The sequence below is a fragment of the Cyprinodon tularosa genome, unplaced genomic scaffold, assembly GCF_016077235.1.
Source record: "Cyprinodon tularosa strain WSP-4 unplaced genomic scaffold, ASM1607723v1 ctg335, whole genome shotgun sequence".
Classification (NCBI taxonomy): Eukaryota; Metazoa; Chordata; class Actinopteri; order Cyprinodontiformes; family Cyprinodontidae; genus Cyprinodon; species Cyprinodon tularosa.
Window position 1 is genome coordinate 442,364 of NW_024039047.1, and position 27,603 is coordinate 469,966.

At 38.0% G+C, this 27,603-nt stretch overlaps 1 protein-coding gene across 1 annotated transcript; it reads right to left on the reverse strand.

The window, feature by feature from the left end:
* Nucleotides 1-2,552: 2,552 nt before the first annotated feature.
* On the reverse strand, nt 2,553-22,685 carry LOC119789310 (ribosomal RNA processing protein 1 homolog A-like). Its single transcript, XM_038294143.1, has 15 exons — nt 22,474-22,685; nt 20,657-20,739; nt 19,472-19,529; nt 19,309-19,394; nt 16,757-16,818; nt 16,562-16,691; nt 16,182-16,246; nt 14,196-14,401; nt 14,007-14,107; nt 11,917-12,014; nt 11,010-11,029; nt 10,770-10,913; nt 6,678-7,777; nt 4,000-4,063; nt 2,553-2,930 (listed from the first exon to the last, which is right to left on the reverse strand). The coding sequence occupies exons 1-15, from the start codon at nt 22,598-22,600 to the stop codon at nt 2,719-2,721; spliced, it is 2,556 nt and encodes an 851-aa protein (XP_038150071.1). The 5' UTR covers nt 22,601-22,685; the 3' UTR covers nt 2,553-2,718.
* Between the last annotated feature and the right edge of the window lie 4,918 nt (nt 22,686-27,603).

Below are 27,603 nucleotides of genomic sequence, written 5' to 3' on the forward strand. Positions count from 1 at the left end.
TAATAAATAATATAAATTTAGGGCCAAAGTAAACTAGCAGTAATTCACATAAACCATCAGTTGAATATAAAGGCACAAATATGACTAATTTAGGAATTATATTTCTCATGGAGAGCTCTCTGATTGTTGAAACACCACAAGATATTTTTAAATATCAATTGAAAACTACAAAAGAAAGGCAAAAACCTTTGAAGTTACAGGACTGTTAATCACATAAAAGGTAATAAAAAATGACAGAAAATACCTATTAATATATTTCAAGTAATTGTAACCATCACAAAACTGTAATTGGGGCTGCACAGTAGCAAAACTACTGACACTGGTGTATTTTTATGCATTCAAATGTTTTTTTTAATAATATGCACATTATTTTTTAATTAGATCTGGATGTATTTTGCGAGGATATCAAAAGTACCAGATTTTCAAGAATATTAATTTTGACAAAAAAGCATCAATGTAAATTTTTTCCTGGAGGTGTTATGAGTTTTTCAGGTGTAGCTCAGTTGTACGCTTCCTTGTGCCATTACAGCAAAACAATGACAACAGTTTTGAAATGAATGAGTCTTTGGTTTCTTTTCTAACACTATAGTTTCTGATATCCAATAATAAACTGTGATGCATTTATGTAAAATACAGTTAGATCTCGATGAGATAAAAATCTCTTTTTTAAAGAGACCTAGGTCTATCCAAAAAGGACTTTTATTAATTTATTCATAATTATGGATAAGGATTCAGCGTGTGTGAGCTGTGATTGACACTCCATCAGACGCTCCTCTGGCTGTGATTGGTTGTTTTGACTCCTCCCAAATGATTCTTTCCAGATTGAAATACAGGCAGTAGGCGGGACCAATTGAAGCAGTTTTTTTTCACAGGTTACATATCACATGTACTGCTGTCTGGGCATAGGGACAGTTTTAGCCAATATGACAAAAAAGTGATTTTTAAACTTACAGACTGCAGCTTTAGTGGCAAGAGAAGTTGTTCTTGTAGATCAACTGGATTTAAGTTAAAACTGGTGCTTTCTGGCAGTACCATGAAGTAAAATTTTATATCAATGACTGTTGATAGTCTCACTTTGAATGTTCCATTCTCTCATGTGTGTCTCCTTGCTTTCTAAATCAGCAAATCTAACTCTACCTTTAAAATGGACACTGTCTCCTTGCTCTTTCTTTCTGTCATTCCCTCCATCAGTTTTGTCACCATCCCTCTACCCTTCTCTATGTTTATTTCTGTCTTATCTGATGTGATTTCAGCTTGTGGAACTATTTAAGCTTTCAGCTCTTTTGTGTGATGTTCATTGGTCTCTTTTGGATTTATTTCCATTAGTCTCATTCTGTAAACTCGCAACAAAAGTAAAATGTGCTTCTACATGTTCTGCCAAATTATTAGATAGCAGTGGATTTTCTTCCGTCAGCTTCACGAAATCCTTGTTTGTAGCGTATCTAATTTACAATTCATTTAGTACTTGATTACTTAGTAGTACTTATTCATTTTTTAGTTGTTCCTTGTTGAAACTGCATCATTAAACTCAGAACTTTATATTTAAGATAAGCAAAGAAAATAATAGTGAAATTTACATTTGTGCTTACGGTGTTTAAAAGGCTCCAGCAGTTATTTTCCCAATTTAGTGGACAGTACATTTTTTGTTAAATGTAGAATTACCGTTTGCAGCAATGACATGAAATGCGTTGACTTCTTCAATCTTCTCTCATCTGTTTATTTGCACACTCATGCACCAGGCCCCCATTCTCAGTTTAGCTCTTAATTTAGCCGTCTTTACTACTGTAGCCCTTTTTGAGGCACACTGAGTATAACTTTCTAGGTAATGAACAAGGTGTCTACAGCTCTGGACTAAAAAGCCATTTGAAAAACATTATTTCTCATTGTTGGTTAGGTGGAGCTGGCAGTTACAATATGAAATTGATATTAAATCTAATGTCATTTTCTGGCTTAATACCTCCTATAACAGACAGGTACATCTAAATGTCCGTTTCATAAGACTGGGCTTGAGTTTTGAAATCATGTGAGAGATTTTTCTTTTCTTTAGGGGTTGGTGCTGACCAATACTAAAACATCTTTTCTGCTTTTTTTCTTTCATTTAATGTTTTTAAATTACTCACACTGCTGTTAATAGTGAAGGCTTGGTAGAGAGAATGACTCTGTTGAGTAACACTAATATTTAGCAGGGACGGAAAAATTACCAAATGATTGACATCCTAGAATTCTTCTAATGAAAAGAAAAAAACAACAACTATTTATTACAAAACAGAATTATGCGATATCTTTAGGGGGGTTAACTGCACCCTATTTTTGGTGTGATCATATGCCTTCTAAACCCCCCCAAATAAGGCCTTCAATGCATCTTCTTAGTATAAAAGAAGATAAAAATTATTTGGATTAAGGTTGAACCAAAGCCAAATGTGAAAAAAGTGAAATGCTGTCTATACCTTTCAGATGCACCATACAGAAAATCTAGAATTAAGAGTAAAAACAGCTTCCCTATTATGGGGAACAACTCCTACCGCACCTCATAGTCGTCATTTTGTACCACATCATTGGAATGAATGCCTTTATTTGAACAATGAATAAATCCAAACAAGTTAACTGGAACATTTTGATTAGATTAACAAAAATAGAGATGTTTACAGAATTCAAACCGCTATAAAACTTTTCACAGCCAATGTGTGTTTTTTTTTCTTCCCAACAGTTCTTAAAGACTTAAAAAAAATTGCGCTTTCCCAAAGGTCGTCCTTTAGGTGTTGCTTGGAGCAATTTGCCCCTGTTCTTCTTGGGGGTTTTCTTGGAACCAGAGGATACAGGAGTGGGCGGAGACTTTAAGACCCCAAACTTTGGTTTCTGCTGCGGGTCAAACGGCACTCGAGACGAACCCTCCGGACTGAGAAGCACAGTGAGATCAGTCTTCTTAAACTCTAAATGACAGAAAGCAAAACTGTTACAACAGAATTACTGTGTTTTACATTAAATATCTCGACTTAAAAAACAGGAGTAACCTAAAGACACATCAGGAAAATAAAAAACAATAAACCCAACCTGCTATACATTCAGACTTCTATTTCATACAATAGAAATACAATACAAAAATAACTTAGGACATCTCTATTGTATAGCACATTTTACTTTAACTAACAAAAAACTGGTCAATAAATTCTCTAAAATATATGTATTTAATAACCTGTATAAAGTATGCATCCAACACTTGCAAACTGACCAGGTTTAACCCTTTAAAGCCCGATCCAAGAATAAAACAAAATAGAAAATTACTTTTTTTTTTTTGGTTTGAAGTCCTTATTTGGCCTTTTAACAAAATATGTAAAAAGAAAAAAACAGAAATACATTTTTGATATTAATAATTTATTACTATGCGATAAGTCAAGATTATGTTTTGTGTAGTCTTCTGCCCTCTGTTATCAGGTATATCTGATTGTGTACAATAGGATTTTGAGCAAAGTTTTTACCATTAAATTATGCAAAAGGTGTCGGACGCAAAACATTTCAGAAACCATATGTATCAAATACGATACATTTGGCATTATAGGTTTAACAGAGAGAAATGTAGAAACCTCCCTTCCCAATTGATTCATGCACTTACGCACAGTCTAATCCTAAATGTAGCTTAGCAAGTCAGAATTACGTTACAATATTTTCAATCATAGCATGCAGCTACAGCTCACACTGTAGCTTTTAAACCTAAGGGTTTAAAAGTTCACAGCTCCTGATGTATGTTCCTAAACTGTGCAACCCGACGCTCTGATGCAATCTACCTGCTCACACTGTACGTCTAAAGGCTCTGTGCAGACAAAGCCCTGGTCTGTGGAGCCATCAACTCCTTTAAAACCCTGAACATTTCCTTAGTTGTTCCTTGTACTACTTCGTCAATATCAATCACTGCATTCTCATGCCTAACCCATCAACAGATGCAATAATTAGGAGATCAGATGGATTCACTTCACTTTAACTGGTTATCGGGTTCATTCTTACCTGCTGTTTTATTATTCCTCAGCCCAAATCTGACCTTCTTTGATTGATGGGGGGTAGACTGCATCTGTGGAATAAAAGCACACAGCAAGAATTGGTCAATCGCATGTCAGTGGCTGAATGTCATTTTCTAGAGCAGAGAATCTGCCCTTGATTTTAAATTTGTTCCTCCATAGGACGGATGGTGTTGATGCAAACTACAGCAGCAGAAGTGTTCCTGAAAATGTGGTTTAGCATCATCTCCACAGAAAAAAGTCCACAAACAAACAGCCTAGTCCTGATATCTCCGTTCTGCTGTGTGGGGCTCTGATGTGCTGCTGCTGCTAGCATCATTGAGCCAATGGTAACAATAAAATGATAAAAACAACGATTCAAATGATTTTTATTTTTTGGGGGGATTTTAAACATAATGTCTTGTTTACTGTAAGAAGAAATCATTTAAAATCTTAGATCCCCCATCCCCAACACAGAGTCTAAGGCTTCTCCCCTGAGTGAACAGATTTATAGTCCAAAAAATGTGACGGTTACAGTTCAGTTCACTGTTCACTCTGAAAATCCTGCGACTACTCTGTTTTTCTAGGCTCTATGGAGACTTAACGACAGGCTATGGCAAGAAAGAAATGACAACTCTTATTAAACCTTTAATGATTGTACTGATGTCAGTGAAGATAGTGGATCTGTGACAAAGAGCTTCATATGAAAAATTTCTCTGTAACAGCAGAGCTGCTCTGGAAGTTCTTTTAACTACTGTTTCACTTTGGTCTCAACCAGTTAGCTTGCCAACTTCTAACTTGTTTGGTGGTTAATTGCTTGTTTACAACAAGGAAACTGAGAACCAGAACTAGCTGAGAATGTTCAGCCACCTACAAACACTACACTTGAAACCTGCATTTGGCAAGTTTAGCTTGGTCATCCTTAAAAAATAGACTATCCACAGTTCTAACAGACAACAGAGGGGGCCTGTCCACCATGCTTGAGCTCAATAGAGCTGATAGAAATTGTAGCAGTGATTAGACAGTGTAGTCTTTGCTAGGGCTGAAACAATTTATCGGATTAATTTAGATTAACTGATTATTGAAATAACAAATAAGAAACAACTAATTTACATGGGGCTTTAGTTACAGGTTAGTTATGTGATCGCTGACATACGTTAAGGCTAAGTTACAGGGTTTTTGCTTTTTAATGCTCTTACAAGTATCCATGACTCGCATTATTACTATATATATATATATATATATATAATAAAAAAAACACGGCACAATCCATCATCTTTACCGTCGACAGACGGCTGCCATGTCCGGAATTTCTCGTTTTCCAGACACTTAAGTTGAAATTTGCATTTTCCACATTCTCTAGCTTTTTTTGCATGTTAAGCTCCTATTTTCGAACATAAGGCTTTACGATCAGCCGGAGGCAGTTCCGTGCAAACACAGGGAACCAGTTATACCTGATATATCTGACAAAATTGTTTTTATAAATTGTTTTTTTTTTAAATAAAGCATTTTTAATGCCAGGATAATCACATTTAATGATTTTTAATCCTAATTAAGGCCTTAGTTTAAAAAATAATAATTTAATGACTTTTAATGATTTTTAATGACCCCTGGAAACCCTGTTATAAGTTGTGGCTTATCCAAACCCTAGAGTAACATGTGCATAACTTAACAACTTATCTCTAACGCCTATCGATGTATCTGTCGTGTTCCAGGCGAGCTGACCGTGTTTTTCATGTAAAGCTACTGTTTAATGGCATATTGGCAGCGTTTTGGTATAAAAGAGGGTTCCCAGGAGGAAACCGTCAGCTCTGCTAAAAACTTCATCCCCATCATAGGGCGAGCAAGAAGGTGAGTTGATGGATCCTCCCTGCGTTCATGCCCACAACCAACAACTTCCTAGCAGACATGGCGCTGAATCTGCAGCGACTTTAAACCTTCCTTCTTTCTTTCTTTTTTCTTCTTGGAGGGCAGTAAACAGCAGCTATATTAACACCGCGATCAAATAAACAACTTTACGCAGGCTGGGCGCATCGTTGCATGGAGCACCAGGTTATAGATGACCTAAAAACGTGGAAGTTTGTGGACTTTAATGTTCAAGCAGCTCACGTCTGCAGACAGAGAGCTTCGTAAATTAAAGCAAATGTTAAACTTTCAGGCGCCCCCACAGAAGGTGTTCCATGGGAAGATTTGGCCTGTAGGAAATTGTGGCTATCAGAAACTCCCCTTTTGTTTGTTTTTCTTTTTTCCCCCCAATTATGTTTAATTAGCTGCTACTTATGAAGCATGCCCCGTGTGTTCTAAGCCTAAAGGTCCTGAGTGAGTGATGGTAAATGGTATGTACTTATATAGCACCTTTATTCAAGTCAGGAGACTTGAATAAAGGTGCTATACACTACATTCATTCACTCATTCACACACGCACTCACTCACTGATGGTGGCAAGCTACATTTTAGCCACAGCTGCCCTGGGGCTCACTGACAGAAGCGGGGCTGCCGTACACTGGTGCCACCAGGCCCTCTGACCACCATCAGTAGACAATGCAGGTGAAGTGTCTTGCCCAAGGACACAACGACACTGAAAGTCGGGAGTCGTGGCTTGAACCGTCAACCCTTCGATGTCAGGGTCACATCCAACGCCACTGTGGAATGATGATAAAACCTGCAATCTTTTCCTCTCATACTCACGTTGTTAGGTTTGGTTTTTGGACTCTTGCTCTTTACTTCAGTCATGCTGTCGTTTGCTGTGGTTCCCTCCAACTCATCTGCCTCGAACTCAAACTGCACTTGGATCTTCTTCTTCTTTATTTTTGCCTTTTTCTCAGGAGACCTGATTATTTCAGCTTCTGCCGCTGGCTGCTCTGGATCTGCGCTGCTGTTTCCAACCTCATCCAGCTGGTCAGCTCCGCATATGGGGCTCTTTCTTTTTTTCTGCAGTCGTTTCATTGTTGCGGCATCCATCGGAGTGTTTTCTGACCCTCCAGTCATCTTTTCTCCTTTCAGGTTCTTCTTCCCTTTCCTTGGCGTTGGAGTGGTCTCCCCTGCAGGTCTGGACTCAGAACCTGTCTGCTGGATTTCATCAGTGTTCACTTCTTGCTTGCCCTTTTTCTTTGTAATCTTTTTATGTTGCGCGCTAGATGTGATTTCCCCAGCAGAGTTTTCCGATCTGGCCCCGTCTGTGTGAGCCACAACTTTATGCTCTTCTTTCATCTTCTGAATCTTCTTCTTGGCCGAAATTGGAGTCTCAGCTCTTAGTTCGGGCATTAGATCATGTACTGGAGCTTCATTAGGACCTGATTGTTGGACCTCCTTGCCCTCAGCCTTCCGATGCTTCTTTTTGTTCTTGGCAGGAGTTTGAGCTCTTTCCTCAGCTGATGCTACAGGACTTTCTGTGGGCAGTGAATCATCAGCAGATACGCTCTGTGCTTTAGCTTCAGCTTTCTGGCCCTTCTTTGTGTTTTTCTTCTTCCCAGATGCTGGAGCTAAAGTGTCAGAGGAAGTATCCGATGTAGCAGTTTGCTGTACCTCCTCCTCCTCCGTTAACACTGCATCAGAGATGCCATTGAGTCCCTTCTCTGTTTTTGGCTGATTCTCAACAGTCTTGCATAACGTTGGTTGGAGTCTCCTCTTATCTAAGGGCTGGGCCTCCGAACACTGCAGAGATTTTGCGTCTTCAGCTCCTGTTTTCTTCTTCTTTTTCTTTTTGTTAATCTTTTCATCATTAACAGGTACCTCATCTGCAGGTTCCATGGTGTCACTTTGTCCGTCTGGTTCCTTCTTTTTTCCATCTGAAAAAGGAAAATCGGGAATACTTCATGAGGGGATGAGGTTGTTCAAGCTTATGACAAAACAGAATAAGTTATCATGATGTCACTGTTGTTAAAATGTAACCAAGCTTTTAGCTAGCAGCGTGTACAGGTGTATATTGTGCTTCCTTTACTAAAAATATTTGAAATTGTACGCCCTGCTTTTGGAATGTACCTCTTTGGTACCTTTACTACCGAGAGCAGCGCACCTGTAGCCACCTGTTAGCTTTAGACATTAGCCAGACAAACAGGACCTGGTAGTGTTGGTTTTTCAAAATAAAGTAAGTTTTAACATTATGGCTTTTTAATCAATTTAAAACTCTTATTATGACTAGAGTAAGTAAACAAATATAGGATATGCGTGATCAGGGGTGGGCAATTCTAGTTCCTGAGGGTCGGCATCCTGCAACTTTTAGATGTGCCTTTGGTTCGACACATCTGAATCAAATAATTAGATGATTGAGAGGACGCTGGAGGAACTGACTGCATGCTAAGGTGTTAACTCAGCTATTTGATTCAGGTATGTGGGACCAAGGATGAATCTAAATGTTGCAGGATACTGGCCCCCATGAACTGGAATAGCCCACACCTGTGCTTACCATTTTTTAATGCATTCTGCAGGTATGATTTTGCTTTGGCAAAATCATACTTGCTTAATGCATTTGCTTTGGCGGTGCACAATGACCAATTACATGTAGCTGCAACCCTGCTAGTGAACAAATATTTTTTTATCAAGGTCATCTGGACTATTCTACACAGAGCAGAGCTCAGTTTATGGTACCGTATTTTCACGACCATAAGGCGCACCGTACTAAAAGGCGCACTCTCAGTTATGTGTCCCATTTCTGTATTTAACACACACATAAGGCGCACCGGACTATAGGGCGCGTTTTTTATATACAGGTACATGTCCTCTACTACCTTTAAATACCTCTACTGCGTATTTAAAAATACAGCGGGGGCAAAACTGAGTATGACTGTGCTTTATTCATGCATTTATTACAAAGTATTAATCAAACCTGGCAGCTGGCCGTGAGACAGACACATCGCAGATGACACAGCGCTGTGATCACTCCTAAATTAACTTAAAATCCTGAAACCTGCCGACGGAATATGTTCGCTTTTATGGGTGCCTGCAGTTTAAATTATTTAGATGAAAAACACCTGCCAGCCACCGCGTGAACCCGGAGGCTGCCCAGCCTAGAGGCTGCTGATGAAAGGATTTCTACTGTCGGTGCACCGCTGGTATGTGGGGGTCTGAGCGGCTCCGACAGAAATAGATAATCTGGATGAACTGACTGCAATTATTAAGTTTTCAGGTGTATTTTCTCACTTAAAAACATATTAAAACTACTTAATTCCCACTGATCACAGCAAATATAGCTGCAAGATTTAGATTATTTAGATGAAAAAACACCTGCCAGCCACCGCGGTGAAGAGGAGGAGACCCGCCCAGAGGCTGCTGTTGAATTAAGTTTTCAGGTAGAAAAATAGAGCGGGAGCAAAACTGAGTATGATTGTGCTTTATTCATGTATTTATTACAAAGTATTAATCAAACCCATCAAAGTCATCATCCTCTGTTTCTGAATTAAACAGCTGCGCTAAATCAGAAATGCCAATTTCACATTCTTCGCTGTCAGAGTCACTTTCCGTGCAGCGCAGCTCCTCAGAAATAATGCCGGCTTTTGCAAAAGCTTGAACAACAGAGGCAGCAGACACGTTAGTCCGTCTACAATCCATCCGCAAATGGTGGCGTAACTTGCCCGGCGCTGCCTTCCACTTATCCTGAAACTGTGGTCTCCGTCTGTCATCCATCGCTCCCACGCCGCTCGCAGCCTTACTTTGAACAGCCGGTTCACACTGATGTCGAGCGGTTGAAGTTCCTTTGTCAGATAACGGCGAGCACAGCATCCATTTGATTCACCTTTTTTTTCACATCGGCTGTGAGATGGGCACACAGAGATGGTGATGCGTGGAAAAAACCACCTGGTCTCCTCACATAGGCTACACCTCCCTCAGCCACGCTTTCATCATCTCCTCATCAATCCAGCCTTTTTCATTTGCGTTCATATGTCATCAGAGCGCTGTGTCTGTCTCGCTGTCAGCTCCCAGATCTGCTTCTCTGATTGGTTGATGCGGCGCGTCCAGCAGCAAAACTTACATTTTTCCATCTCGAGCAGCAGCAGCTCGTTGGCAGATGCTTAAACGCTCCTGCTGCTCAAAACGCGCTGCAGGACCTTTTGCTGCACCTATACGCGCGTCAACCATTGACTTTGCATGTAAACTCGCTGCTTCTGCTGCACCTGCTGGGTCCGGTTCACACCGACGTCGAGCGGTTGAACAGCGAGCACAGGGTTAATTTGTTTCCCCATGTTTTTCACATCAGCTGTGAGATGGGCACGCATGGAGTTACATATTAACAGCGATGGTGATGAGTGGAAAAAAAAAACACCTGGTCTCCTTACATTCAGCCACTCTTTCATCATCTCCTCAATGAGGTGGTCTCAAAAGTCGCAGTTACAACACACATAGGGCGCATCGCACCATAGGGCGCACCGCACATTTTGAGGGAAAAAAAAGACGTTTAAGTGCGCCTTATAGTCATGAAAATACGGTAATATAAAAGCCTAATTTATCTACTTAAAACAGGCCTAATTCTCACTCCGTCCAGCTCGTTTTAGATATGTCTCTGCTACAGCAAACCTGCAGAATATTTGCATTCCTTCTTAAGCAGCCTTCAGGGCTGCAGAAGCCTGTCAGGTGTACCACTGTACAGTGGGTCCTAAAGGCCAAGTTGATGCATGTATCTATGTATTTCTAAAAGTTGGTGAAATTTTAAGCCAATACAACATTTCATAACGTTTACAATAAATACTGGCTTTGCTTCAATATCTCTAATCCATATTGAATCGATATCAGGGAGAATCAGAACTGATGTGAAAGTTTAAATGTATTTAAAGCTTAAAAACTCACCTCGGTCAACTTTGCTCTTCTTCTCTGCTGGTTTCCCCCTGTCCCCTTTGGGAGCTGCTCTCTTCATCCTCTTCCTGCTGCCAAACATATCATCATCTTCATCTGTGGAAACCTCTTCTGGATATTCATCCTGTGGAAATGTGCCTAGAATAGGAAGTAAAAGGATGAGACAATGTGAGTTCAGACAAGATTTAGTGAACTACTTTATGAGTGCAAACAGGAAAATGCTCTGCCTCTTACCTTGACTGAGATCACGCAGCCTGAGAGGAAACAGAGGATGGGGAAAATCAGCTTTAAATGATGGAATTATGTTCAATTCATCAGAAAATACAAAAATAAAGCAAAGAAAAAAATGTTCCCCTGACTATCCCTGCAGTACTTCTGTTCTATGCCAGCCACTTTCTGAAATGCTTCTGACTGAATCAAGACTGAAGTCAATCTGTTATTTGCCTGAAACATCCACTAGCACCGGCCATGACTCTAAAACATTTTCTGTTATCCACAAAAACAAACAAAAATTACTCTAAAACAAAGGTCTGGACCAATTCTGTGATTTCTGTGAAGCTGATGGTTTACAAAGCATTACCTAGGCAACCAAAGCTTGGATTATTAATCAATTTTATTATTAAAATACAATTTGCATTGTAATCGAGATTTCATTTTAAGTACAAACCGTTCATCACATACATGAGGCAGTTTGCATTATGATGTTATTAGAGGTCATGTTAGGAAGAGACTAAGTGATGGGACTTTGTTTTGGCCAGCTTCCACATCTCAGCAACCTTAATTCCCGTATCATAACCACAAGTCTGATAAATCAACTGTATCATTCCTAAAGCCTGGAGATCCGGGGGATTTGATGTTCCTCCCTGAATGCATTTTATTACAGCTGCAGCTGAACCTCTACATCACCAAGTACAGACACTGCTAATGTTATACTGGTCCCTACAGAGCAAGGATCAGGAGGCTAGCGATGAACAAAGTGTCGAAACGTGACGTCTGACACCAACAAGTCTATTATATGCAAAAAGAAGCAACAACTACATAAAATTTGGACCAAAAAACCAAAACATTACTTGCCTCATTTGGTTTGCCCCCCTGAGCTAAAAACAGGAAGTTCTCTACTTGATTAAGAGCTTCTACTCACACTTTGATGATTTTGTAGAGTTTCTGCCTGTTATGTCCGGGCGTGCTCTTCCGCCTCGCCAGCTTAAACAGCTCGTCTGCCAGATCACTATAGTTAAACTGTAAAATACACCAACACACATTATTACCACCTTCATCACGTAAACTATGGAAATAGTGGAATAAGAAGAGTTCAATCTTTTGACAGTGGCACTGCAGGTTCTTAAGGACCTTTTCACATTACACCAAAGTAAAATAGAAGAACTGGAAATTATCCGTTTAAATCCTAATTTTGATTTACAGTTAAGATTTCAGTTTCTATTGACGTACTCCTCTTACTCCATGTAGTTTAAAGGTCAGTGAATTAAATGTTTTTAATTTTATTTTTTTAATATCATGATTTCCTTTAAAAAATTTAATTCATTTTTGCTATGGGGCAAAAACCCAATCAATATATAGAAAAGTTATAAAAAAGAAGTAAATGAAAGGATTCAAATGGATTATGGATTTTTTGCTTGTTCACAGTTTTGGTTTCACATCAGGACTGAACAACGTTGATTAAAATAAAAAATGCAAATATTTCTAACTAGTATTGCAATTTTATTTCAATTTCACTTTGCAGCAACCACATTCTTGTAGATGTTTTATTTCAGGGTTGCAGTTTTCTTGTGAAGTTGAGCTTTTTTTCTTCAGAGTCCATTTTTGCAGTACTGTACAGAAATCTTGGTGAAAACGGGGCTACTTCTACTTGCATGTATGGTTCTGCATGTTTCTGTGTAGAGGCAAACCCACTCTAAGCATATTACCTAAAAGACTGCATAGATAAATGTTGTCTCTCTTAAATGCAACATGACCAAAATCTGGTTCCTCTGCAATTTGTAAAATTGCAATTAGATTGCCAATGCAATTAATTGCCCAGCCCTAGTTCAGGTATTTATTGACGGTCCCAACAACAATGACAGCATGTGTGGGGAGGGAGCAGCGAGAGAGGAGTGAGAGCAGACTGCCTGCATCAGCTCAGAGATGAGGTTAAAGCTGCAGAGCATGAATATCCATCCTGAATCCAAGGAGACAGAAGCAGAAATACAAAAGGAACATAGAAGCTCTGATCAATAAATAATTTCTATTAGAAAACGTTGAGGTAAACTTGCTCCATAAGAGGTTCTGTCAAGGAAAGAAACAGATAAAAAATTAGCTAAGAGCCTTTTTTCATGTGAAAAGGGATGAAAAAGAGCAGATATAGTTGGTCAGAGTAAAGTTGCGCTTATATCTATGTCAAGGACATTAAATGACTATACAATGAAAAACAACCCTAAGTCTATCATCTGGAATAAGAGGTGTTTATGGCAGCGGCCCAGCTGACATTTCCAACCAGGACAGTGTCGCAGCCGAACAGTAGTGATGGATTCATGGGGCATCATGAAGCGTTTCAACATGTTGGCAAACTGTGTCGATCCTGTGTCACTGAATACTGACACCTGCTGGACATTTAAAAACACTACAGGCAGACTCAGACTAAACTGACAGTGATTTGATTATCTATAATATAAAATCATATTCAATGCTTTCCTGTTTAATTGATATTTTCATATAAATTGAAAATGATATTTTCAGATAGATTTTTAGACAATCCATAAATTTGAACAGATAACAGAAAAAAATTAAGTGAGCATGAGATCAGAATGGTCTCGCTGTGCTAAAACCTTTTTTCCTGAGGCTGATCAAATTTTCTTGATTAATTTGATGATAAACCACAAAAGATCAGAATTTTCTTGGCAGATTTGTTGCATTGACAGATGTGCTTATGAGCAATGTTTAGTGAGTCAGTCAGTTTGAAACAGCTCCCGTATCGATCAAGTGACTTTTTAAAAAACGATATGCACACCGACTGGGTTTTCCTGTCAGAGCTCGACACATACGCCGGTGTATCGGTGTTGTTGGACCCATTACTACCAAACAGGAATAGACCAGATGAAGCTATTATAGCTATGTGACTATAGAGTCACATAGTTCATGATGAACAAATTCTGGTTAACCAAGGTGGCCTTGCATTCAACCCACAATATATTGAAGGAAAATACAAAGATTTAATATAAAAACAGAGAAGTTCACCTGGAGAACCGGTCCGATGTCTTCATCTGGCAGTTCAGAGTCAGACTCCAACTGGTGAAGCAGCTCATCTTCACTTTCCTCTTCTACTTCCAAATCATTCTCTGAGAGCATAAGACCAGGTGGTACAATTCACTTCAATAAAAATGCTTCAAGGTTAGCAGGCGCGTGCTCATGAGTGTGAGGATATACCATCGTCCAGCTGCCCGGCTCGATTCTTCCTGACGGGTCTGTCATCTTCCTCCAGTTCGTCATCGTCATCCTCAGATTCCTGCCCTGAGTCAGATTCTGACATCCTGGCTGCTTTTACCTCCTTCATTAAGTCCTCTACAGCAAAAGGAGCCTGGTCAATGATGGTGCTGAAAAAGCTTTTGCAGATGGCGCTGAAAAGTGTTTGGCTAAAACAAATAAATAAATAAAAAAATAATAGACAAAATGAACAGGAAAGTCATTAGGGAAATGTGATGAAGAACATTATGGACACAGTGGTGGACAGCACTGCATGATTCCCTTTAAAGAGGCTGGACTCCCTCAGACAGAATATCTCTTACCAGCAGAAGATAAACTAGTTGCATTTCCATAAAAATAAGGGCAAATCTGCCAATAATCTGCCAATTTCGAAAATGGAAATTTTCGCAATTACAGTATTACCATTAATTAAAAAACAATTTAAAGTGCATGTGTATATCTATATCTATCTATATATCTATCTATATATCTATATCTATCTATATCTCTATATATCTCTATCTATCTATATCCATCTATATCTATACCTATATAGATATATATATAGATATAGATATATACATATATGTAGATATATATATAGATATATATATGTTTTTTCATTCGATAACTCTTGAAAACTATGGAGGACCAACACTGACAATTAAAAATGAAAGCAGAAATATATATATTAGTGATGGGTTAAAGAGGAACCTTGAAGCGTTTGGACAAATTGCCAAACTGTATTGATACTGTCTCACAGAATACTGACACCTGCTGGACATTTAAGTACACTAAAGGCAGCTTATTTGACAGACTGAACTGAATTGATTTGATGAACTAGTGCAATGATATTATTGAAGTTATTGGAGGTTATATTGTATCATTTCATATCTACATTTAAATTGAAAATATCGGTTATTTTAGATGCAGCCAACATATATCATAACGTGAAAATTTAGGTGGGAATGTGACTGAGGATGCTTGTGGACTAGGTTTTTAAATCATTTTTAAAACAATAAATATAGTAAAAACAATAAATAAACTAAGAGTCAATTCTAAATTAACTTTAATTAAGATAAGTGATAATTGATACAGTGTTTTGCAATATGGGCTTGACCCATGCACCGAGGTATCAATGTTGCTGGACCCATCACTAATATATATTTCCTTATACATTTGTTTTCATAAAAAAAAAGGTATAAATTTTCTGTTTTTCTTTTTTTTTCTTAAACAAGGCTTTGAGGCTCTCTTCTTTTTACATTTCCTCATCTCCTCTTTCGACTCTCCTTTTTCTGCCACTCGTTTTTCCACGTTCTGATTTATCTCCAAGTGGCTTAGGAAATGTTAAAACAGAGGTGAGCAGACTTTAGAACTGCATCACTCCTAAAGGTAGAGGTCAGAAGATGCTGGTTGCTGCCTTGATATAGAAGAGCTAACTAGCAACGGCTAACTTCCAATATGCTCTGGATTAGTTGTGTTACAGATTTTTTATCATAGTAGAGCAGCTGGCAGCGGGTAGTAAAGTTAGTCAAATGTGTCGAGGAGATGAGGAAAAGCAAAGAAAAAATATATATATTATCAGACTAAATGTAAAAATTACTCAGTTTCCTCATAAATCCAAATATAACCACATCAATTGCATTAGTGATTTTTATTATTCATATCTGGAAATATATTGAGTCGGTTTTATAAGCAGTTTGTTGCTAAATATAAAAAGTAGTGTGTCAAAATGTTATATTATTTAAATAAGAATCTCAGGGTAAAGCTGTTTATTTTCTGTTCTTTTCTCAAACATTTTGAAGCAGCTGCTGCTTCATACTATGAAGCTTCTGTATTTTAATTTTGGGTTGACGTAGAACCTGCTCAAAGGTACCCAGCATATTGCATAGCTTCTATTAAGCATCAATTTGGTTTCATTTTTAAGGCTGAGCACACAGGAAAACTTACTTCTTGGTTTTGGCTGCTTTCCGGCAGAAAGGTTCTATAAAAGTCAGGTTCTGTTCGGCAGTCAGCTGCAAAATAAAGAAAAGGTTCTTAGTTCTATAGCAAAGTTGCAACAGTTCAAAAATGATGCAAAAGTTCACACAATCCAAACATTAATCCTCACTGATGAAATTCTGGAAGATACACCTCAGTTTCACTACTTATTTTTAATCAAAACTAGAAACCATAGGGACAGAATATGCAGGGGTTGCCGGTCGGTTTGTACCAACATATCCACTTATTGAATTTTGCTTTATCCACACACCATAACCTTCACACTTAATACACAACAAGAAAAACTTCAGTTTTTAGTTCACAATCATTCAACCAGTTGGTGGTTGTACCTCTGCAGCACCAACAGCTGCTAGTTCAGTCATGTAAAGGTCCATGATGTGCAACAGCAATCCAGACGGCACCTCATTCTCTTTTTGCAGGAGATCAGATTTCAGCAGCTCCAAAAACTTGCCAATGGAACTGAAAACATATATTCAGTTATTTTTCTTCAAACTGAAGAGCAGTTCAATTTTTTTCTTCCTTACCTGCTTTCCCAATTGCTCCTCTTTAGGATTTCAAAGGTTTGTCTGAACATGAAGCGGACCAGCTGTAGAGGAGACATTAAAAGATTATTTGTAAAGGGAATGCCTTAAGTGAAAACTTTGTGGGCTGCATTGATACAGAGAATAGGGGTGCAAACATTTCTGCTAACCTTTACATGTTCTCACGTTTCAACTGTACTTACATCATGCAGCTGAAAGCTTATAAAATTATTTATACACCAACTTTTAACTCATTTGCTCTTCTTTGTTTTTATAGAACTTCCTAAGGCACTGCATTTTATACCCTTTGTCTTTTCATACCAACAGGATGCTAAACACAAGTCTAAGGACGCCTAGTGGTGAAAATGAAGAAAGAGATTTTATGGAACTGAGCAATGCTGCATTCAGACCAAACGCATTTTGAGCTTCAAGAGCATTTGGTTTAGACACAAAGTCAATGCTGGACGCGCCTCAAGGCGTTTACAGATGTAATCCTGCACAATTTTAAGTTTCTGTGTGTGCTGTGACTCTAAAGTGGCTGAAACTAGAGCTGAACAATCTAAACTCTTGCAACTAGACATCGAGCATCAAACTGTACTTTCCTGCTCAAAAACTTGTTAAAAAACTTTTTTTCCAACACATTAAAGCAAATAAAGCCGAGCGACTCTCTAGGTAGCAAGAAGAGCAGAGCAGCTAAATGCCCAGAGCGTCGGGCATCCAGAGTGTTGAGGTGCCATTTTGACATTTAAGGCAGTATAACTGCAGGTGGTAACGGTAGAAATTATAATTTTTAATAATCCTGTTTGAGTTGTCTATAAAACAAATTCAAGCTAGCCACCATTAAGTGCATCAGAAAGAAGCAATCAGTGGAAAATTAGCATCAGAGACAAATTATTATTGAAGATGGATTCTGATTTTGGGCCTGGATCAGCATCTGGTATAAAGGCTGGGCTCTATGTGGGTTGAGGATTTCAATCTGTTCTTCTGTCAATCCTCCTTCCCCGCTTCTGTGCTGGGAGCAGTTCAGGGTTCCTCCTTATGATACGTTCACCTAAAGCAGCAGAGGCAGCAGGAGCAGCTAGTTTACATGCAAAGTTAATGGTTGACGCGCATCAAGGCGCAGCAAAAAGTCCCGCAGCGCGTTTTGAGCAGCAGGAGCAACGTGTTGTGAGCTTGTGAGCATATGACATGCGGGACACTCTGCAAACGCAGAGCTGCTGCTGGAGTTGAAAAAATTTAACATTTTGCTGCTCGACAAGCCACATCAACCAATCAGAGAAGCTGAGCTGGGTGCTTGCAGGGAGAGAGACACATAATTGATGATACAGATCACTATGATCACTCCTCTGAAACATTTTAACTTAAAATGCCGAAATCTGCCGGCAAAACATGTTCGCTTTTATTATCCGGGTGCTTGCAGCTTGGATTACGTACATGAAAAACACCATCCAGCCGCCACGGCAAACCGCGAAGAGGCTGCTGTTGAATGGGATTCCTAGTGACGGTGCAATGCCAGTAAATGGGGGTCCGAGTGGCTCCCACAGTGAAATCATATTTGAATGGAGGATGGTAATCTGGATAAACTGATTGCACAGATGAAGTTTTAATGTGGACTTTCTCACTGAAAAACATTTTAAAACTACTTTTTAACCCACTGATCACAGCAAATATAGCTGTCATTGTTACAGGCAAAGAAAGGATAGAGTAGCTCTGCCCAACGCACATCAGACCCACGTTTACACCACGCAGCCAGAGCAGAAGAGATGCTTTAGCAACATGTCAGAACTAAACTTGTACAAGCATCAAAAATTAAGCAGCACGCATGTTTTTGTTGCTTTTGCTGCTTGCGGTCTGAACATAGCCTGGAAAAGTGTAATTTACTCTTAACATTTCCCATTTATGGGCATCTTTTTAATAATATTTCTCAAAAACAAAAGTCTAATAAGCATGCTGAACAAATTGGGCCAGGTCCATAGGCATTATTGTGAGAAGTATAAAGTTTGATGCTAAATCATAACTGAATTCTAACGTTTAGCCAAATCTTCAGATCCAACAATCAGAAAATAAAAAAAAACAAAAACAAGCAAAACATCTTTAAAAGTTCAGGTTGAACCACAGCCTTGGCTCCTAAATGATTTGCTGACTTGTTTGTTTTAGACATTTTTGTCGTTTTTATTCATTTATTACTTAAACTACTGATGCATGAAGGTAGACCAACTCATTTAAACACTGCATTGAAACAAAAAAGAAAGAGAAAAGTGGCTGTTGGAGGTTTATAAGTCCATGTGGAGTGGAAGATTCATATCCAAACAGCTTCCACCAAACCTCACCTCTGGTCTTCTCCATGGAAAAGCCCAGAGCGCTGGCAATAACTGATCTTACTGAGACAAGCTAAAAAGCAGATGACTCTTTGATCAATTTAAAGGGATTTTCCCCCAATAAATAAATGTTTTCTTTAGAAAGATTTTTTTTTCAGAAACAAATCTCTAGTTTACATTCAGGATGAGCGGTCAGAGTGTTTTAATCACAGCTTTTCTATAGCAGAGGGCACAAACCTGGTAGAACTTGTCCATCCGCAGCCGATCAATCCCAGTCCACTCTCGCTCTAAGGTTTGCAGGAAGCTCTTCAAATACATCAGCTCTGCAGAGAAAATTGTGTCAAGTGGTAGAAACTGCAAGTCTCTGGTATAACGAACAACAATGCAGCAGAAAACTTACGTCTGTCGATGTCATGGAAGCTGTGGATGAGTTTGGAGATCTGGTGGGACAGCTCCTCCTTAGGAAATAGAGAGGATGTGTAGATATGTTTACAGAACATAGAGCCGTGATTCCACAACATTACTGACAGCAAGACAAAAGAATCTGACACAAAAACCACAGCGACTATTCAATTCAGAGTATTTAAATAGCACAACACATTCTAGACACTTTACAGTCAGTTTATTGAACCTAAAGGTAAAATTATCCTTTGATGATTGCATTTAGTGAATGAGCAGAATTCAGTGCTTCAGAATGAGCATGAAGATTGTGTCTTTGATTTTGAAGCAATCATTTATACCCAGCATTAATACGAATATTTAATGAAGCAATGATCAAAGGTGATAAGCTGGATGGCTAGATCATTTACTGCTGGCAACTGATCAGATAAAAAAAGATTTCAGTTATTCAAACCACATATTTACATAAAACTACATAAATGTAGGGGCCAATAATTTCCACAATCACGGAATCGCGGACGGAGTCGTGGAATTGGCAAATTAGCGCGGAATCTAGTGTAAACATGGAATTTCTACATTTGAAATGAAATTCTGTTTTTGTGTGGGAGAAGAACGTACATCGGGGGGAAATGCACACCGGGGGACGCAAATCTGGGCGACACAACCCCTCCCGTTCCATCATTTCCGCTCCCCCTCCCCATCAAAACAATGAAAAAATGGCGAAGTCGCTCTCCACAGCTCCGCTTTCGGCGAAAAAGTTGAGAAACACGACGCTAAGCCCTGTGTACAGAGCCAAGCAGTTCCCTCCTGACTTTTACGTGTCAGCGAAATAAATTTAAGCTCATTCCTATTTTATTTGTGTAAATTTTAATCATTAACGTTAAAAGCACATTCTTTTTACGACTGAAATAACAGTAAAGGGTAAAAAAAAATGAAATTGCAAAAATTGAAATGGAAAAAATGGAATTTGGGAAAAAATACAACGGAATTTGGGAAAAAATAAAACTGATTTTATAGGGCCCTATAAATGTAAATATCTATTTCTTCCAGATAACAAGGAGGTGCTTTGGTGTCTTATTCAGGAACTTAGCATACTCTGCAGTATCTTAAGAAATAAATAAGCTTCATGATCTCTACGAAAAGCCTTGTTGAAGTGAAAATGAAAGGCAGCTCAGTGCAGACAAACCTGCAGCAGTGGTTTGTCCTGCATCCACAGGCAGTAGAAAAGGCCTTTCCACAGCTTGAGAAGTTCTTCTGCTGTGAATGCACCTAAAAACCAGAGACAGTAAATCGAGAGAACATGAAAAAGAGACTGAGTATGATTACTGCCAGATGGACATTTCTGTCAGTGAGCCCCAGGGCAGCTGTGGCTACAATGTAGCTTGCCACCATCAGTGTGTTTGTGAATGGGTGAATGAATGTAGTGTAAAGCGCTTTGGTCAAGTCTCCTGACTTGAATAAAGGCGCTATATAAGTACATGCCATTTTTACCATTTACCATTTCTGTTAATATTAGGTCAGGGAATCCCCACTGCAGTCTTCCTGCTATGTTCAAATGGATTTCTAGCAAAACTAGAGAAAAATCCTTCTACTAGACTCAAATAATGAGACACAATCCTTTTAAGAAGGCCCTGCAGAATATGTGCTTCCGGTTTGAACACAAGAAATCCTGCCTTCTACAGGAGTTACTGTTCGTCCCTTACTGACGTAATTTAGGAGAGAAACGAAACTAATCAGTTCAGCTCTGACACACTAGGCAAGCTGGAAAATGACAGAGCATAAAAACTTTGTCACAGGAAAAGCTCTGCCACTAATTATGTCTAGGAGACAGATCAAGTTAACAATAAAAAAAAATAATAATAATAAAAAAACAAAAAAAAAATATATATATATATATATTTTTTTTTTTTTTTTTTGCTTAATTATAAAGGAAAGTTTTAAGCCTAGTCTTAAAAGTAGAGACTGTGTCTGTCTCACCAACTAAAACTACTTAGTTCCATGGGAGAGGAGCCTGATAACTAAAAGATCTTTCTGCCATTCTACTTTTATATATATTCTAGTAGCCACTAGTAAACCTGCAGACCGAGAGATGTGAACAATTCAATATCTGATATATGACTATGCGTGATTATGTTGGGCTGTATGCTTGACAGGGGAAATTTAAAATTCTATTCTGGATTAAAAAGGATGCCAATCAAGGGAAGCTAAAAATAGGAGAAACGTCTTCTAATTATCATCAGTGTTTTACATCAGCTGAAGGTTTTTAACTGCATTACTCAATGTGGACTTTCTTGTAAACAACTATAGCAGTTCAGCTTTTAAAACATGTTCACTATTACCATTTTCTTTAAGCAGCACTGTCAAATTCCTCAAGCTGATTATTGTTTGGCTGAATTAAGGTGTAGCATGCTTACAGTACAGAAAGTCTCTTTCCTCTGTGCACAATGGGCTGCTGCTCCAGCCCCACTGGCTTACCTGGCTCACTACTTCATGTCTGTCACTATGATTAGAACAACAGTGACAGTGGTGCAAGAGAAATGCCCCCAACTGGACCTGCTGCACAGGTTCTTTACATTTTTGATAAGCCAGAATAATCAGCTAAAACAAACGTTTTCCTTCTGACTGTAGCTTGAAGGCTTTGAAGATGAATTTTCAGCTGATCGAAGTAGCCTGCTGTATGTGGATGGTATCCATACTACTTTTTAATACTAGTTTTTTTTATTTTACATAGAAAATCCTGAAAACAGAAAGAGCATTAAAATCAAATTAAATAAGCTAGTACATCCTCTGTTGTCTAAGAGAATAACTCAACGTTGGTTTTCTTCAACTGAGTCACAATGCATCCAAGATCTTTTGGTTTCTAGTAAACTTAATAAATGGTCCCTAAGCAGTTAAAGCAAATCCCCTCAGTCTACAGGCAGAGAATAGCCTCACAATTATACGAAAACCACAGAGCGCGAAAATCCAATTTTACAACGATTCCGTTTCCCTCGGGTCGCCTACCTCCGACTTTCTGTGAGCGGACATTGATGTATTTCCGTAGTTTCTTCATTGCCTTGCTCCTGGTGGACTTTTCATTGGAGGCTAACCTCTGGGCCAGCTGTAACTCCGGCTGTTGAACTGCCTCCATGTTTTCACACTTTCACGTGGATTCTCCAGCGATCCTTTTTGCTTCTCTCCTCACACGTTTTTTTTTAACATCGGCGCGGGCCGATGACGTCTTTCGTGCTTCAGTTTCTTCTTCGTTGCGTTCAATGGCGGTCGGAAAACAACCGAATGCTGCATACCGCCGATACCAACTGGCAACGAGAGTTGACCAAATGACGCTCAAAAGGAGAAATACAAATCCTATAAAATCACCCTGTCAAAACACGTTTGGACTGGCGGCTTCGCATTCCTGAGTATTTTTGAAGTCAGCCAATAAGGTTTAGATTCATTTCAAAGCAACTTAATGAGTTACATTTCTTATGATAATGTTCTATGTTCACATCTTCCAACTCTTACATGTTCAGAAAAAGGTACTTCCTACTTCAAGGAAGTTATTTTTCCTCATGTTTCTTCTAGTTCTTTATATTCCTCCTTTTTTATTTGGATTTTGTAACAGTACCTTTCTGTCTCCCAACTCTTTTCCATGTTTCTTTCCTTTTTGTCATCTAATGCCCAATGACTCTTCTCTTTTTAACCAAACTTACATTTTACTCTGGTATATATAAGTTGTATTACCACCATCCTCCCTACCTTGTTTGCTTTAGGTTAAGTCTGGCTGTCTGTCTGACTTTTGTTCAATCAATACAGATTTTTCACGAATGAGAAGTCTGAACTCTCTAGAATGTTCTGTTGCTTATAAGGTTTTTGGAATATCTCTGTGATGGACTGGTGACCTGTCCAAAGTGTATCCCACCTTTCGTCCATAGACTGCTTGAAATAGGCACCAGCTCCATCTGGACAAGAAAGACAGATGGATGGAGAATAAAAAAGGATATAACTTTTTGAAAATATATTGTTTGAGTCATTTATTCTTTTGCTAATCATTAACAAAGTTTCTATTTTTGTGGATAATCTAGTTTACTATTCTACTTTATTGTTTGTTATATATGTTTTGAGATTATGTTTTTTGTTATTTAGTTAGGTTTCTTTGTTTCTGTTTAGTTATGATCAATTTGGGTAAATTAAGTTTATAAACGGGCTGTCAATGGTAGGACCAGCATGCATCTGTCTTGTCTTGTTTCGTTTAATGGCGGTTGGCTAACAACTTTTCGGTGTGCATTACCACCAACTGGTGAGGAGTGTGGATCAGAATGGTCCTATTCATAAAGATACTTGTATTTATTGATCTATATATCTATATCTATAATATTACTTTACAATACTAAATCCTCCTAATTATTCCTGTTATTATTAAAAAATGTTAATACATATTGATAAAAAATTTTGTTTACTTTTTCTGCACAATATCTATCAAATCAAATTTCACTTTCTCCTTATTTAGGTCTCTAACCAAATTCGTTCCTCTTCATACTTCTTACAATACATCACCACATGTTCTACTGTTTCGTCTTTTCCACAAAATTCATATTTGCCTGATATATGTTTCCCTATTTTGAATAGTGTATTATTTAATCCTGTATGCCCAAATCTAAGTCTTGAAATAACTGTTTTCTCTCTTCTGCAACCTTCTGCTCTCCTCATTTCTCAGACTTTCCATTGAATCCTATAAAACCATCCTCCTGTCCTTTCTGTTAAAATGAGGAAATTATGTCCCCTAAAAAGCCGTTGCGCCTCGGGGGCTTCCTCACGGTTCTTTTCCTGGGAGCAAGTTATTTACTACTCTTAACTCAAACTGGGTAAAACCATATAAAAAGGACTATAAAACAGGAGTAAAAAAAGAGTTTATTCCAGATCATTCGTTACAGGACAGAGAAAATGCTTGGAGCTTGCACAGCTGTGGGCTCAAAAATCACGTCTGCGGGCGTCCGGCAAAGATTGAGCCCCGAACAAGGTCATCATCATTATGAGTCTATGGGTTGCATCATGTGGATGCTTAGCTGTCCGTATCAGAAACTGACATGCCATAAATGCCCTGACCCATATGCAGCTTGCCTCTCTGTCTCAGGGTTACAGATAGCTCTCCTCTATCAGACCGGCTCCAAGATGCGCCCATATCCTGTGTATTCTTAAAAACACGAAGGCTGTCCTGATTAGATGACCTCCATACACACAGTGACATCCACAATGTGAAGGAAGGCCTTCTACTCTGTCTAATCTGGCTAACAGAATAACAATGCACATTATGTATAAATAACAAACCTAACAATCAGAATGGCCCTATTCATAAAGATACTTGTATTTATTTATCTATATATCTATATCTATAATATTACTTTACAATACTAAATCCTCCTAATTATTCATGGTATTATTAAAAATGTTAATAAATATTGATAACATTTTTTTTTTACTTTTTCTGCACAATATCTATCAAATCCAATCTCATTTTCTCCTTATTTAGGTCTCTAACCAAATTCGTTCCTCTTCATACTTCTTACAATACATCACTACATGTTCTACTGTTTCCTCTTTTCCACAAAATTCATATTTGCCTGATATATGTTTCCCTATTTTGAATAGTGTATTATTTAATTCTGTATGCCCAAATCTAAGTCTTGAAATAACTGTTTTCTCTCTTCTGCTTTCTTCTGCTCTCCTCATTTCTCAGACTTTCCATTGAATCCTATAAAACCATCTTCCTGTCCTTTCTTCTTGCCATTGTTTTTGCCACCTTTCCTTCATCCTTTGTTTAATGATACTTTTAATTTCTGTCTTAATTAAGTTAATCATCATATCAGTGGTTTTATTTTGTGCTGCTTCCTTAGCAATCTTGTCTGCAATTTAATTTCCTTTAATCCCTATATGTGCTGGCACCCAAATAAATATAACACTAATACCCATCATTTGAACTTGATATAAAACTTGCTGTATTTCAATTAAAATGTCAGATCTACTTTCCGAACTATGATTTTGTATATTGATTAAAGCTGAACTCAAATCTGAACATATAATTGATATAAGAGGTCTCACTTCCTCTATACATTGTCATGCTAATAATATTGCTAATATACTGATAATTCATTATTTATTCTCCTATTTACTTTGATATTAAAATCTGGAACATACCATTCAATACCTAACCGATTACTCACACTTTTAGATGCATCTGTATATATTTGAATATAACCACAATAACTATTAACATATTCCTGTATCAGTTTATGATAAATATTGCCTTCCCTTTTCTTTTCTAACCATGTCAAATCCACTGTAGTTTCAGGTATGATCCAGGCAGGGATTACTGGTAACAGTACAGTTGGACTACATTTAATTTGATCTAATTTAAGTTCTCTTAGTTTTAGTTTAGTTAAAGCACTTCTCTGATGTCATCAGACTTAAAAAAAAACAACTTTATTTAAACAGAGTAAGTACAAACAAGTAAGGCAATAGCAACAGTACAAATCGTTGGAAGGCATAGTAGAGGCAGGTAGTAAAAAATGGAAGTACAAGGCATCAAAAACACTAACTTGCTCTATAAAGGGTTAACCATTGCTATTCCTGTTAGTTCAGATACAGTTGATAAAGCTTTCTCAAAATGTGTTAAATGGCCTATTCTACCTAAAGTCAAAGAAACACATTTTAAAGTTATAAACAAAATTCATCCTGTCGCAGAACTTTTAAGAAAAAGATTTAGTTTTAGGGTGGATCAATGTTTCTTTTCTAATAATAATAATAGTGAAACTCTTGAACATATGTTTTAGCTGTGTCCTCCTGCTTCTGGAAAGAGATGAAAGATTGGATTTCTTTGAAAATGATGTCATTTTTTATATGGAGATCTTCCTCAGCCTGTTTCTGATACTATTAATATCCTCCTACTGTTGGGTAAATATCATATCCACTGTGCCAAATGGAGAAATGCTAAACCTTCCTTTCATTGGTTTATTAATGACTTTAAAACACTTCTTTTTGTTCTCTTAAAAAAAAAAAAAAAAAAGACAAATATGCTATAAAAAATGAGTCTAATTGCATCTGCTTTTTGTGTTTTTCCATGTTTGATTTAAATGTTTGCTGATATCAATCCCTTGCTATTTGTTTTACTTTGTATTTTTAAATTGTAATTAATCTTCATCTGTTCATATACGCTTTTACCATCCTATCTGAAAGTATTTTTTTATGTAAATGGCTTAATAAAAATAAATAAACTTAAAAAAAAACTTTTTAACCATTGCAGTCTCTGCAGCTTACATCTAATGCGAACATGCTTGAGTGTAAATTATTTTTATTTATTATTTTTGAAAATCAAAGCAAAACCCCGCAGTATTATTATTAAAGTGTCGATCAAAGTTCAGAGTAGGACTGGAAAGCAGAGCAGATCGTATCTATTTGGGTTTTATTTCAAATGCTTTCATTGAATTATTAAAGGTGGGTTTATATTATTTTTATTTCCCTTTTTCGTTCCCATAAGATCAGAAAATCTAACGAAACAGAAACAGATCTGCACGGCGTATCTTTGGCGCCATCTAGTGGTTAGACTCAGTTGCGCATTCAGGCTTTGGTTTTGCGAATGTGCATTCAAGGAACTGACACAAATCGTGTGTGTTGTGGTTTTAGCCTTTTTAGATCATCTAACTTATTTTGGTAATAAAAAAAAATGAAATATTGAACATGTTTTGATCTGTAAATTTGTTCTCACGCGATGCTAATCAGCTTTTAGGTTAAATCTTGACTCTGTGACCCATTCCTGTCCTACAGATAGCTCCTCAAATGTTCTTTGCTTCTGTTCTTTCACCTGCTTTCTAAAAAAACTGACCAGGTTCCTATTTTGTTGACTACATATTCAAAAGCATGTTGTTTTTTCACTGAATGATGTCATTTTTTATATGGACCATCTTCCCCAGCCTGTTTCTGATACTATTAATATCCTCCTGCTGTTGGGTAAATACAGAGTGCGAAATAAGGGGGGGGGGGTCCGGGCCCGATTAACCCATGGCAGGTCGAGCAGCAAAAATTCAATTTTTCCATCTCGAGCAGCAACACGTTTGCGGCGCGTCACACGCGTCAGATGCTTAAACGCGCCCGACGCGC

Coding starts and splice junctions, on each gene's coding strand:
- LOC119789310 (XM_038294143.1), bottom strand. CDS start 22,600: ATGGAGGCAGTTCAACAGCCGGAGTTACAGCTGGCCCAGAGGTTAGCC. Junction 20,740..22,473: donor CCGCTCACAGAAAGTCGGAG/GTAGGCGACCCG, acceptor TCTGGTTTTTAG/GTGCATTCACAGCAGAAGAA. Junction 4,064..6,677: donor CAAAAACCAAACCTAACAAC/GTGAGTATGAGA, acceptor TTTATTCCACAG/ATGCAGTCTACCCCCCATCA.